Source organism: Brachypodium distachyon, chromosome 2, assembly GCF_000005505.3.
Source record: "Brachypodium distachyon strain Bd21 chromosome 2, Brachypodium_distachyon_v3.0, whole genome shotgun sequence".
NCBI classification, from domain to species: Eukaryota; Viridiplantae; Streptophyta; class Magnoliopsida; order Poales; family Poaceae; genus Brachypodium; species Brachypodium distachyon.
The window spans coordinates 14635926-14648082 of NC_016132.3; the positions used below are offsets into that span (position 1 = coordinate 14635926).

The 12157-nt window shown below is 49.4% G+C and overlaps 3 protein-coding genes across 3 annotated transcripts; 2 read left to right on the forward strand and 1 right to left on the reverse strand.

Annotated features, from left to right (window-relative positions):
* Positions 1-356: 356 nt before the first annotated feature.
* Positions 357-2734, forward strand: LOC100824379 (dnaJ homolog subfamily B member 4). The gene is made up of 3 exons (XM_003567856.4): positions 357-716; positions 850-1322; positions 1965-2734. The coding sequence occupies exons 1-3, from the start codon at positions 552-554 to the stop codon at positions 2401-2403; spliced, it is 1077 nt and encodes a 358-aa protein (XP_003567904.1). The 5' UTR covers positions 357-551; the 3' UTR covers positions 2404-2734.
* Positions 2735-4294: 1560 nt separating this feature from the next.
* On the forward strand, positions 4295-7594 carry LOC100824984 (protein DEHYDRATION-INDUCED 19). The gene is made up of 5 exons (XM_010232730.3): positions 4295-4653; positions 4767-4918; positions 6186-6263; positions 6335-6612; positions 7128-7594. Exons 1-5 carry the CDS (start codon positions 4581-4583, stop codon positions 7237-7239), a joined length of 693 nt encoding a protein of 230 aa, XP_010231032.1. The 5' UTR covers positions 4295-4580; the 3' UTR covers positions 7240-7594.
* A 151-nt stretch (positions 7595-7745) lies between these two features.
* LOC100825291 (transcriptional regulator DEF1) lies at positions 7746-10953 on the reverse strand. The gene is made up of 3 exons (XM_003567859.4): positions 10589-10953; positions 9494-9769; positions 7746-9378 (listed from the first exon to the last, which is right to left on the reverse strand). The coding sequence occupies exons 1-3, from the start codon at positions 10682-10684 to the stop codon at positions 8140-8142; spliced, it is 1611 nt and encodes a 536-aa protein (XP_003567907.1). The 5' UTR covers positions 10685-10953; the 3' UTR covers positions 7746-8139.
* Positions 10954-12157: the final 1204 nt, after the last annotated feature.

Below are 12157 nucleotides of genomic sequence, written 5' to 3' on the forward strand. Positions count from 1 at the left end.
TGACTTAGCAGGTGGTTTGACAAGAGATAGATGAGTTATTTTAGACGCCTTCCGAACTGACATCAACTCAGTGCACCATATATATCAAGGAAAAGATAAACGCAGGCAATTAACTCGACGTAGAAACTAGAAACGCACGTAAAATAATCATCCACTGCATGTGCTCCGGGAAATCATCGCAATCTAATTGGCGGTGAGAGGCCCACCATATCAGCAGCCCATATTAAACTCCCAAAAATCTGATGCGCGTCCAGGCTCATTATCGTCAGCCCATGCTAAACTCCCACGGCCCATCGCACGAGAGAGTTCCGTGACGGCCGAGATAGCCCGCGCACACTCGCGCAGCTTCTGGAACCTTCTACAGTCGTCTTCTCTTTCCAATTCCACAACTCCCATCCCTCTCCAGACGCTTCTCCCCTCCCCCTTTTCTCTCCCTCCTCCCGCCGCCCCGTGCCCCCAAACAACACAACAAACGCGAGCACGAGCACAATCGATCGAAAGCGGCAGAGCTCGAACAAGGAAAGAAGGCAGGGGAGGAGAAAGAAACAACCATGGGGATGGACTACTACAAGATCCTGGGAGTGGAGAAGGCGGCCGGCGACGACGACCTCAAGAAGGCCTACCGCAAGCTGGCCATGAAGTGGCACCCGGACAAGAACCCCAACAACAAGAAGGAGGCCGAGAACAAGTTCAAGCAGATCTCCGAGGCCTACGAGGTACGTGACCAAACAGCCAATTTTGACTAATCAATCACCCCAGACGAGAGATCAGATTAATTCGATTCATCTCGTCTCGTTGTCCGCAATGTCGCCTGACGCGTTTCTCGACCGGTGTTTGTGATTGGAGCAGGTGCTGAGCGACCCGCAGAAGCGCGCGGTGTACGACCAGTACGGCGAGGAAGGGCTCAAGGGGCAGGTGCCGCCGCCGGGCGCGGGCGGGGCCGGGCCCGGAGGCGCCACGTTCTTCTCCACCGGCGGCGACGGGCCGACCACCTTCCGGTTCAACCCGCGCAACGCCGAGGACATCTTCGCCGAGTTCTTCGGCTCGTCCAGCCCGTTCGGCGGCATGGGAGGAGGGCATCCCGGCATGCGGACGGGCGGCATGAGGTTCTCGTCGTCCATGTTCGGGGGCGACGATGTCTTCAGCTCGGCGTTCGGCGGCGGCGCTGACGGGCACCCGGGGATGATGGGGATGCACGCCGGCGGCGGGAGGGCGATGAAGACGGCGCCGATCGAGAGGAAGCTTCCGTGCACGCTGGAGGAGCTCTACAAGGGGACTACCAAGAAGATGAAGATCTCCAGGGAGATTGCTGACGCCAGTGGGTGAGTAGTATCTCCTTCCCTCTCTGCTTCACGTCTCTGTCGTACTGGTCATTTGGTATTGCTGATTAAGAAGACTCCAGGCGCCCGTAGATCCTGCTTGCATATTGTAGATCGTCTCTAGTTGCTACGGAGTATAAATTTAAACCTGAATGTGCAATTATCTTCTTGGGTTGTTTTAGTACGAAAAGGAAATTAGTGCTCAGAAGGATACTTTTCCAGAGATTGCCGTAGTTCGTTGAAATTAAACCTGAATGTGCAATTTACCACTTATCTCTGTCTGATTTGTTTAGTACTAGAATTTTGTAGTGTCAGGAGGATACATGCATCATGCATCGGTTGCAGCCAAACAAACAGAAAAACAAATTAGCAGGTGGCCCCTAAAATATGTTTGGTTCACTGCCACAATGGATAGACTAGCAGAGCTACATGTTTAGCAGTCAAATGATCTTTTTTTTGGTTTCATCTAGCAACCCAGCCATGTGCGATTTGTTTGGACTGTTCTTGGGATTGTCCATCTCTAAATTTATCATTCTCAAACATTCTGAATTTAGTGTTGGATGCATGATGTGTTAAAAAGAAGAACAATGATTTTATTTTGTGTGCTAAACAAAATACTAAATGCCACTCATGGTGACCGTGCAGGAAAACGATCCCAGTGGAGGAGATCCTGACGATAACCGTGAAGCCCGGGTGGAAGAAGGGCACCAAGATCACCTTCCCGGAGAAAGGCAACGAGCAGCCCAACATGATCCCGGCGGACCTCGTGTTCATCATCGACGAGAAGCCGCACCCGGTGTACACCCGGGACGGCAACGACCTCGTCGCGACGCAGAAGATCCCCCTCGCCGAGGCCCTCACCGGCCACACCGTGCACCTGACGACGCTGGACGGCCGCAGCATCACCGTGCCGATCAGCTCCGTGATCCACCCGGGGTACGAGGAGGTGGTCCGTGGCGAGGGCATGCCGCTGCCCAAGGACCCGTCCAAGAAGGGCAACTTGAGGGTGAAGTTTGACATCAAGTTCCCGGCCAGGCTCACGGCCGACCAGAAGACCGGCGTGAAGAGGCTCCTAGGGCAGTAGGGCGAGTGCAGAGGAACGCTTCTTGGGGTTGTGTGTGTGATGATGCCCGGCGGCGATCGGAGGTGTGCCTTTTGCAGCATCTGTGGCGAACAAATTCCGGGATCCTGGATTAGATGATGCTGATGAAGAGGCCCTCCGGTGTGTGGGAAGTGTAGTAGATTGTTATACGGTTTTACACTTTGGGAGCTGGGTATTCATTTGTAAAATCTTGAGGGTTGGAATCTTTCATTCAGCGACTCGTGTTGCTTGAAGAGCTGTTAAAACACGACAAATAACTAAGCGTTACTTTTGTGCCTAGTGTCATGAATAATAGTAGATGCTGAAATGGATTGATCGCGTCGCATATATATATACTCTTTTTTGTTTGCGATATTGCTCCACAAATACATGGCAACATAAATATCCCGCAGGAAAACAAAATGCATGCTTATAGCATGCAGAACTGCCGTTTGCAACATTCAGAAAACAAAAGATGTGTACTAATTTCCATTGGGAGCTCGGCGATGAAGCTACCTCCGGTTTTGCAGCTTCTCCGATGAGCAGCAGAGCAGAGGCAGGTGACGGGAATAGCGACGGCAACAACAACAATTCCATTCATTCGAGCCAGGGCTCCATCACCGTCGACGAGGGCCAGGAACACCATCACTCGCCAACCTTCAGACAACGCTTGCAAGGCGTGCGGCGTGCCCGGCGCGCTCTTCTTTCCTTCCACCTCCTCCAACGATGGCCACTTCCCGTGGCTGTGGCGGCGGGTCACGGCGGTGGGAGCGACGTTCCGAGAGTTTGTTGCCGCAGGACTGAGGGAAAAAGCGTCCATCTGACGACAGAGATCATTTGTTTTTCTTTTACCCCCTTTTAGTACCCAGGACAAAACTAACAGCTATCCATTGTTTCATTTCATTTATTTGTTTGGTAGAGATGAAATGAAATTCAATTTTTTGATAGAATTTCATTTGGTTGAATCTGAATTCGGATTCATAAATCGTGTGTGCCTAGCACATGGATTTATAGAGTGAGAGACAATTCCAGAAAAATAATGACTTTTGGAGACGAATTGAGATTAATTACATCGTGATTTCATGTAATTTGAGATTGAATTCTTGTGACCAATTCCATGCCAACCAAACAATTTGATTTCCGGAATTCAAAAATTTGAGGTCCAATGATACGGGCCAAACGAGGTGTTAAAGTCTTTGTACGTCCTTTTAAAGGACCCAATGCTAGTCATCAAACATGGGATGGGATGGAGAGCTGCCATCGAATCCAACAAAATTCGCGATTGGATCCAGTACAGCAATGGCACGACCCGGTCGTATCTGTTTCCCGAGAGCCGCCACCGCTCCTTGCATGAGCATCAGTTTCGTGCCGTGGCAACGACCAAAAGAGCCCAAGACGAACGAAGAACGCATCACCGGAGAGACAAGGCCACAGCCACCACCCCAAGCCCGGTTCTGTGCATCTTGCATCCTCCCCTGCTGCTTGCCGACTGAAACACACACGGCCGACCTCCATTCCGCCATTCACCGCATGTAGCGAATCCACCGCCCGTGGTCTCGCGCCAGGTCCCAAAACCCATTCCTTCGCCCGGCCCTCGGTCTCGCCTGCGTGACACGTTCGCCTGCTACACGTGCTGCGGATCCTTTTTTTTGTTCCTTTTTACTCTCTGGAGTAACACACAGGGCGGATCGCTCGCAGCGGGCGGTTCCCAGAGAATCCAGCCCCACCCTGACACAGCACGCCATGGGCAGCTGAGAGCGGCCTCACCTTGCATTGTCTCCGTCCGCGCCATAATTTAAGTAACGGCTGGTGTGAGACGAAGAAGGGTAGTAAACCGTAAACGACGATGACGCGGGACGACGGAGACCCGGTGGCGAATAAATAAAAAAAAGCAAAGCAAGGCGGGTATACACAATAACATGCTTCTCTAGTTCTCTCCCTCCGTCCACATCTCTCGCCTCCCGATAAGACAGCGACAGAGAGACAAGCCCAGCTTCCCTTCCTCCTCCGCTCCTCCCTACCTCCGCTCTCGACTCTCGGCCGGGAGATCGAACACTCCGCCAACAAGCTGCTCGAGCCACCGGAGCAGGGGGGATCGAGGAGGAGGAGGAGGAGAAGAACAAACTACAGAGGGGCCTCTGCCTTGCCTATCAACAGTATCTGTCAATCTACCGGCCGACATGGACTCGGACCACTGGATCTCGCGCCTCGCCGCCGCCAAGCGCTTCTACGCCGCGCAGCTAGGCCACGGCGGTACGTGCGTTGCTTGCGACCTCGCCTCCCGGCCCGGGATTGACTGGCTCGCTCTTCTTCTTCTGCCAGGATTTCTACGGTTTCCTGCTCTTAAATTAATTTCTTGGCTGCAGATCGGGGGATGGAGGAGCTGGACATGGACAACGAGGAGGAGGAAGGGGGCAGGGCGGCGGAGTTCGCCTGCCCTTACTGCTACGAGGACCACGACGTCGCCTCCCTCTGCGCGCACCTCGAGGAGGAGCACCCCTTCGAGCCCCACGCCGCGGTGAGCGCTTTGATTTCATCTCGCCTGTGACTTTTGCTTATGGTCTGCTGCTTGGCTGATTACTGATTAGGGGAGATGGAGTCTCTAGCTTCAGTGGTTGAACTCGTGTTGAAGGTGGTTGACCTGAAGAACTAGTCCTTTTTGGCCATTTTCTTCTTCTTTTTCAGAAGCAAAAAAATTCTCGTTCAGCTAGAATATGACCTGAAGTAGAAACGCCAGCTCTCTTAACCTGCTCCTTCTGTGTTGATCTCCTGCCTCTTGGCTAGAATGTCATGGTTTGCATAATCTCTGGTCTGCCAAATGATTCTAGACTTGCAGAAGGGTGGGATGTTTGGTCTTGGTCAGTGTTCTAGGAGCAGAAAGGTCGATCATAAATCATGGAGATGGAGAAAAGGGGAATGTTAGCTTGATTGCTCGCTCAAAGAACGCAAGTTCGGGCTGGTAAACAATTTGTCATAAACTGTTGCTAGGTGGTCGCTGGGAATAGGAATTAGGAGGGGAAATATTCCTAGTTTGATCGGAACAGATTCTAGCTGTGAGCATCTACCAACGGAGGCAAGTGCCACATAGCAGCTTCGCAGAGGAGACAACTCTTTTTAGTTGAAACACTTGAGGCCCTGTTTGGTACTAGAGTTTTTGGGGTGTTTTCTAGGCTATTATCCACTCCAAATTGAAAAACACTAGAAACCTCAAATGGTTGTTTGGTAGGAAAGGTTTAGAGGGGATTATCCGTAGTTTTCCCCCACAAAACACTCCATTTTTGTACCAAATTAAAACACTTTTTTGGTTTTTGAGTGTTTTGGGTGAACACCCAAACCCCTCAAATACCAACACTAGTGACTAAAAAAATACACTAACACGAAACAAAGCCTGAGCGGTTATCATGTAAGCTAGAGTAAAGAGGAACAATGACCTTCCTTCCTGTCCACTGCAGTCACTTTCCAAGTATGCAAGTCTTCATCGTTGCATGCTGTAGAGGCCGTTCTATCTATTAGTAGCAGACATGCAGAACATTCTTGTTTATTGGGAGCACAAAATAATTAAAGAGAATTCAACTTGTCCTCTGATTTAGCAGTGTCGAGTAAATGGCAATGTGACTCTATGCAGGTCCTTGACTAAATTGACATATCAGTTTACTACGAGCTTTGTATATCTCTGAAAGTAGAGATCAAAATTTAGAAACTTTTGTGATTTTGCTTATGTTGTAGTATAGTAATCTAAATTACGGGTTGGTTTGTTGTTCTTATGGTTTCCTCCGTCGTTTCAGCCTTGTCCCATCTGCTCTCATAAGATTACAAGAGATATGCTTAATCATATCACCATGCAACATGGCTACTTGTTCAAGGTAAACATCAATCCCCACCGACACTCTCCTCCTCTTCCCAATGGACTTCTTTAACTTTGGACCATGTGCAGAATCGCCGCAGGTTGCGCAGATTCACCGTTCCAGGCAGCCAGTCCCTCTCTTTGCTGAGCCGGGATCTGCGAGAAGCCCATTTGCAGTTGCTTCTAGGAGGTGGTGGACATAGGTCAAGCAACAACAACGCCACAAATATTTCAGCCGATCCTCTCCTGTCATCATTTGGCCTTAGCATCCCAACACCAGATGCTGAGGAAACATCGATATTGCCTATTTCTGCTCCCAGTGATGCATCCGTGCTAAAAGAGACGCATGTTCAGCCGTGGCAGTCAAGGTATATACTAACTCATGCTAGATAAAAGCACTGTTGTATACAGTCAACATCGTAGACTTGCAGTTTTAATGAACACCTTCTTCGGCTTTCCCCGTACACTTCCGCAGAACACCAAAGATTTACTTCTGTGGACTAATTATCCATTGATCTAGTCACCACAGATCTTTTAGTTCCGTTGCATTTTTACCATAGTCCATTCAGATCACATGGAAATCTGTTTCGACCATGGAGAATTGAACTCAATTCTTCTAGATAGACAAATTAATGTTTGCCGGTGATAATAGCCTTGCAGTAAATAATTATGTCTAGTCCAGTGACATGTTGGTTTGACTTGAGAAGGAAAATGTAGCAACAAACTTTTGTTTTGTTCCACTTGGCGCATCTTTAGGAAATTAGGACAATAGGGAAGTGTATCACTGAAGTTATGGATGGCTTTTATTTTCTCTGCTACCACATTGAATTCTTCAGGGGAACTTCAGAATTCATTTATCTCATCCTCTTGTTTCCCTTGGCAGTATTGACTCATCCCTCACCAGCGAAGAAAGGGAGCAAAAGCGGGAACAGGCCAGTGGCAGAGCAACATTTGTGCAAGGCCTACTGCTGTCTACACTTTTCAGGGACTATTAACTCGAGGCGAGGCAATGTTATCCCTAGACGGGGGCCTCCTGATGCGGACTCGCAAAGATCTTCAAGTTGCTGGCTGTAGTATCATCCATGGCAGGCAGACAGGCGTACTCCTGGAGTGTCTTAGCCTCTGGCTTTGCCTCTAGTAGGGAAGTGCAGAGTTGATGTGGGCATGAGTGTCCTAAGTTATTGTAGCCGGTCTGTTGTCTCCATTTCCATCACAGTTCGCAATCAGCATATCATGACTCTGCAGATCGCGGTTACCTTCTGTATGTTTTAGAAGTATTGGTTTGTTTGTACCCACGTAATAATAATATCTTGTGCAACGGCAGAGTGCTTTGCCGTGTATCACTTGTGATTTGCGGTTGAAGTCCTTGCACGGCAGTGCAGTCAGTTCCCATCTGAAGCCAACGGACTCACGCTTCCAACCCTTCCCCAGGTTTTAGTGGTAGTGAACAAGCAGGATGTGAAAATGCAGAATTCAAAATCAATAGTATAACTCAGAGGTCTGGAAAGACTATGGATAAATTAGCAATACCACTGTCAAGAGTTTACACGCTACAAGAATGTGAAGAACAACAAATTTCTCATATTTTCATATCGCAAACATGCAAATGCAAGTCCACAACAGGTTACAAGCATAAAATGTCCATTAAAAGGTAGGACACATGCCAACAATCATCATTTGACTAATCTAACGGCCTTATTTCATCACGATCATCCAGCTGAAAAAAGTAAGCTGGAGGATATGTGCCAATCTGCTGGCTATAAAAAGATGCCAGAGCAAATACCGTGGTGAAGCTGAAAAGCTTCCGATGATAATAGGATCATCATCATCATATAATAATTCACATGTCACGAATAGCGGATGGAGTGATCCCATGTTGACTTCTCCATCATCGACTAACCAGACCATGCCTGTGGAATCAACCCATTGCCACAAGAGCTCAGCCCGTCATGGAAGGTGTTGAACTCCACAGGCTGGCCTGCAGTGACCATCCGTGGCGCCATGCTCTCAACTTGATCATTCAGGTAACCCATTCGAGCAGCCTTGTCAGCCATGTCTACTGGGTGATTCTGCACAACCTGGGGTCCTAAATGATGAAGCATCATCGGAGCACTAACCTGTCTTTGTTGAGGAAGGACAGCAACAACAGTAGGAGGATTGCTGGAAGGGCTACCATAAACAGTGTTGTAGACCTGGGCACCACCTTGTACTGCATATGGTGAAACACCACGAAGACCAACCTTGTTTGGTTGAGGTGCAAATGAGCCATTGCCAGGCAAATGAAATTGTTGCGGCTGCTGGTGCTGGAGGTTATGCTCTGGCATTGGAGCCGAAATTGCGCTGCTTTGCACATAAATAGGAGCAACTTCATGATGCTTTCGCTGGGATGAGGAAATTGTAGAGTAGGAAGGCTGCACAACCGTGCTTCTAGGATGAGTCTCAGTGTTACCACAGGCGGGTTGCTGAGTTCCATATGGAGGATAGAACATCGTAACGTGAGGTGCGCTTTGGGACTGTGGAGAAGATGTTTGCAGTTGAACTACCTGAGCTGGAACCTGCTGAATGTTGGTGTACTGCTGCTGCTGTACCACGTGTGGTTGTTGTTGCCTTGCCTGTGAGTGAACATCCTGGCCAGTTTGATGTGGCCATTGCTGCTGAGCTTGGAGGTAGTACTCTGGTGCCTGACTAATTGGAGGTAACTCAACAACAGTCTGTGGCTGAGGGTTTTGGGTCTGTGGCTGCACAGATTGTGGCGCAGGTTGAAATGGTTGGGCCTGCCTGTGCTCAGGATGGCTTTGATTTTGCATACAGTAAACAGTAGATTGGTTCAAGTGCTGCTGATCTTGTTGAGCCCCCAAAGAGACAGGCACAAGTTGCTGTAGAATAAGCCCATTGCAACTTTGGAATCGCATACCAGGGGATTGTATAGCATTTACTTGGTGCACTGGTACAAGGGCAAGCTCATGTTTTGCAACTGGAAAACTACTATCATTTTCGTTCGCCATAAAAACTGATGGGGCAGTACCTTCACTCTTTTGTGCAGGCTCCTCATATACCATTTGAAGCCTGGCTAGCTTGTTTTGAGTTTCAGCAAGCTCTTGCTTATCCTGCAAAACTTGTACAGATGTCTGAACCTGGCCAACAAAAGTAGATTCAGTAGCAAGTAAAGCACTAAAGAAAACAGGAGCTAATGGGGACAGTATGTGCATCTGTAAAGTAGACTGAATGTCAATGTAAAACAAGACGCACCTCTTTCATATTCTTTTCAAGGCAATTGAAATTAAGATTTGCTTCACTGTGGTAATCCATCACATCACTTCGTAATTCTCCAATGGACCTTTCCAGCTTATAGCAATATAACTCCAACTGCGACAGCCTTCCACTAATGACATCCAGTGAATTCACCAAATTTTCAGCTTGTTTCTTCATGCAATCCTCTATAGCTTCCGTTATAACTTTTTTGGAATGGTTTTCTTGTTCATGGAAGCTAACAAATGATCTCAGTATTCTGCTGTCCTGAAAATCCTGCTCCATCAAAGAATCGAAAACATAGCTAGTAAGGACCACAGGAATTTCTAGCCTAAACGTACAGGTGAGGTAAGAACATAAAAGATTTCACAACCCTACAGCCAGTGTAAGCATCATTCACGCTACCCTCATAGCTGCACATCTAACGAATAGCACGATTTCTGATTTTGAGCTGCTATATCAATATCAGCTGAAGAACATTAGAGATGTCATGTTAACAACCCTGACAAGCCACTTCAGCTATTTGTGTGGATCTAAAAAGCAAGGCAGCTATATTACGAATAAAACAGTAATGAAGCCACAATCCTCATTTTTCAAGCATTGTATATAATTTTGACTACAGACATGGATGGAACCAGGAAACTAGGATAAATCTCCCAAGTTTTGCTGCTACCAATCCAGGCCAGCAACCATGGAACCCTAATCATACGAAAGCACCCGCGAATCGCGTTATCCACCCAAAATGAACCAGAAATCTCCGCATCAAAATGTTTTCGTCCACCCAGATCGGTCAGAATCAACACAACCAACAGAAAGCGCAACCTAGCATATCCAAAATCCTAAGATTAGAAACTAGCAAGCGAACCCCCAAACCTACCACCACACACAAACAACATACGATGCGCTCCGATTTCCCCCCGTCGTTACAGCAAATCGGAAAGAGGGCAGGGCGCAAACTGCACCACCCCCAGACTGGCAGACCGACCCGTTCCCACTAACCCACCGAGCGCGCACGACGCACGAAGACACCTACTCCAGAGGAGAAGACAAAACAAGCAGCAACAGGCACAGAGATCTCGGGCAGATCGAGCTGACCTCTCGGCGGAGCGCCTGGTCGAAGGAGCAGCGGGCGAGGTCTGGGGAGAGGCCGAAGGGTCCGGAGACGGAGGCCGGCCGCGCCGGGGACGCCATGGCAATCGATCGGTTCTCCGCGCGGGAGATCGCGCTAGGGTTTGTTTTTCCGCTCCGGGAGTCGTGAGGAGCTAGCTGCGCCGCGAGGACCGGAAACGGAAGCAAAGGAGGAGGGGAGGCGTGGGCGGGGAGGAATGGAAGCGAGGAGCTGCTGAAAGGGCAGAGGAGAGAGTACTACTACTAGTAGTCGTCGTGTAAAACGGAAGTTTTAAAAGCGGGTGAGGAGGAGTAATAAAGCGGGCGGCGGCGAGTCCGTCCGTTGCATCGCGGAAATAGAATGCAGGACGGTGCGCGGAGTAAAATATAGAAAAACAAAGTAAAAAGATCTCTCTCGTAGTACTCTCTCCCGGTGCGTGTGCCGGGTTTTGGGTGCCCCGGCCCCGGCTCGTGACCCGCGCTTTCCCCGCCCCCCGGCCCCTGCGATATTTTTCATTTCCAGAGTTAGCGTGTGCGTTTGGAACGGCTGATTGGCAGATCGTGTCTCGTACTGTCGTCTCTCCCTGATATGCTTTACAGTACTTTTTGAAGGCCAGTTTGGCCGCTCGATCCAGATACATCTTGCATGGCTCCTGTAGAGGCGCAGACTTCACTGGATGGATCCAGACGAGAGCATTTTCAGGACGCCAGTTGCCTGTTCAAAATGAACGGGCTGATCGAGGAATCCAAGCCGACAATTCCGCTTTAAAGTAAACCCCAGTTGTCAAAGTCGTAGTAGCCCCTCCCACATCTCGTCGTCGCTTATTATCCAATCTCAAGTTGCGTCCACCCACGGATTAAGATACTGTCCTGTACTAATCTGGATACTGCTGCACTACTGTTATCAGATCTTTCTCGCTCTGAAACGTCATTTCCCGCGGCTGGACTGGAATGCGAATATAATCCTCTGCCTTGCTCCACGCACGCCTCCACCACGAAAATGGCCCCCAAGTTCTCCAGAATTCTCGTGGACACGGTTCCAAATTCTCGTGTGGGGCGCCAACAAGCCAAAATGCTCGAACGGAGACGCCACGGAGGCGTTGTGGATAGGCACGCCACGAGGGAAAGTGAAAGCAGGCAACAATCGAGCTGAGGTGCCACGCTGCGAGCCTTGTCCTGTGAAAGCTGGAATGGGGTTGGTGACTGAAAGAGTATATGGCTGAAATGCTGAGTGCGGTGCTGACGGGTCACTTGCTCGTCTCTGCCACACGAAAAATTCCTGGTGGCGGAGAGGGCTTGTGGCGGCCGTTGTTTAGGGGCTTGGCTGACACGGAGGCGAGAGAGGGGTCTGTTTTTGTTGTTTTTATTACGTGGCTGGCGACGCCCCGTCCATCCCTTTCATGTGTTATGTGGGAGCACGTCCCACGCTGCCCTGTCGCCGTCTCGTGCGCAAGGCAGCGGCAGAGAATCGATGCGACCGGTTTGGAATCTGAGATCGTGTCATGGAAATATGGAGCAACGCAGTAGCACAGCCATGTGTGTGATCCTGTGCCCGAT

Excerpts from the sequence above, each read along its gene's own strand:
- LOC100824379 (XM_003567856.4), top strand. The coding sequence starts at position 552 with ATGGGGATGGACTACTACAAGATCCTGGGAGTGGAGAAGGCGGCCGGC. Across the intron at positions 717-849 it reads AGATCTCCGAGGCCTACGAG|GTGCTGAGCGACCCGCAGAA; the intron begins GTACGTGACCAA and ends TGATTGGAGCAG. Across the intron at positions 1,323-1,964 it reads GAGATTGCTGACGCCAGTGG|GAAAACGATCCCAGTGGAGG; the intron begins GTGAGTAGTATC and ends GTGACCGTGCAG.
- LOC100824984 (XM_010232730.3), top strand. The coding sequence starts at position 4,581 with ATGGACTCGGACCACTGGATCTCGCGCCTCGCCGCCGCCAAGCGCTTC. Across the intron at positions 4,919-6,185 it reads CCTTCGAGCCCCACGCCGCG|CCTTGTCCCATCTGCTCTCA; the intron begins GTGAGCGCTTTG and ends CCGTCGTTTCAG. Across the intron at positions 6,264-6,334 it reads AACATGGCTACTTGTTCAAG|AATCGCCGCAGGTTGCGCAG; the intron begins GTAAACATCAAT and ends GACCATGTGCAG.
- LOC100825291 (XM_003567859.4), bottom strand. The coding sequence starts at position 10,684 with ATGGCGTCCCCGGCGCGGCCGGCCTCCGTCTCCGGACCCTTCGGCCTC. Across the intron at positions 9,770-10,588 it reads ACCAGGCGCTCCGCCGAGAG|GATTTTCAGGACAGCAGAAT; the intron begins GTCAGCTCGATC and ends TTGATGGAGCAG. Across the intron at positions 9,379-9,493 it reads TTGAAAAGAATATGAAAGAG|GTTCAGACATCTGTACAAGT; the intron begins GTGCGTCTTGTT and ends TTTGTTGGCCAG.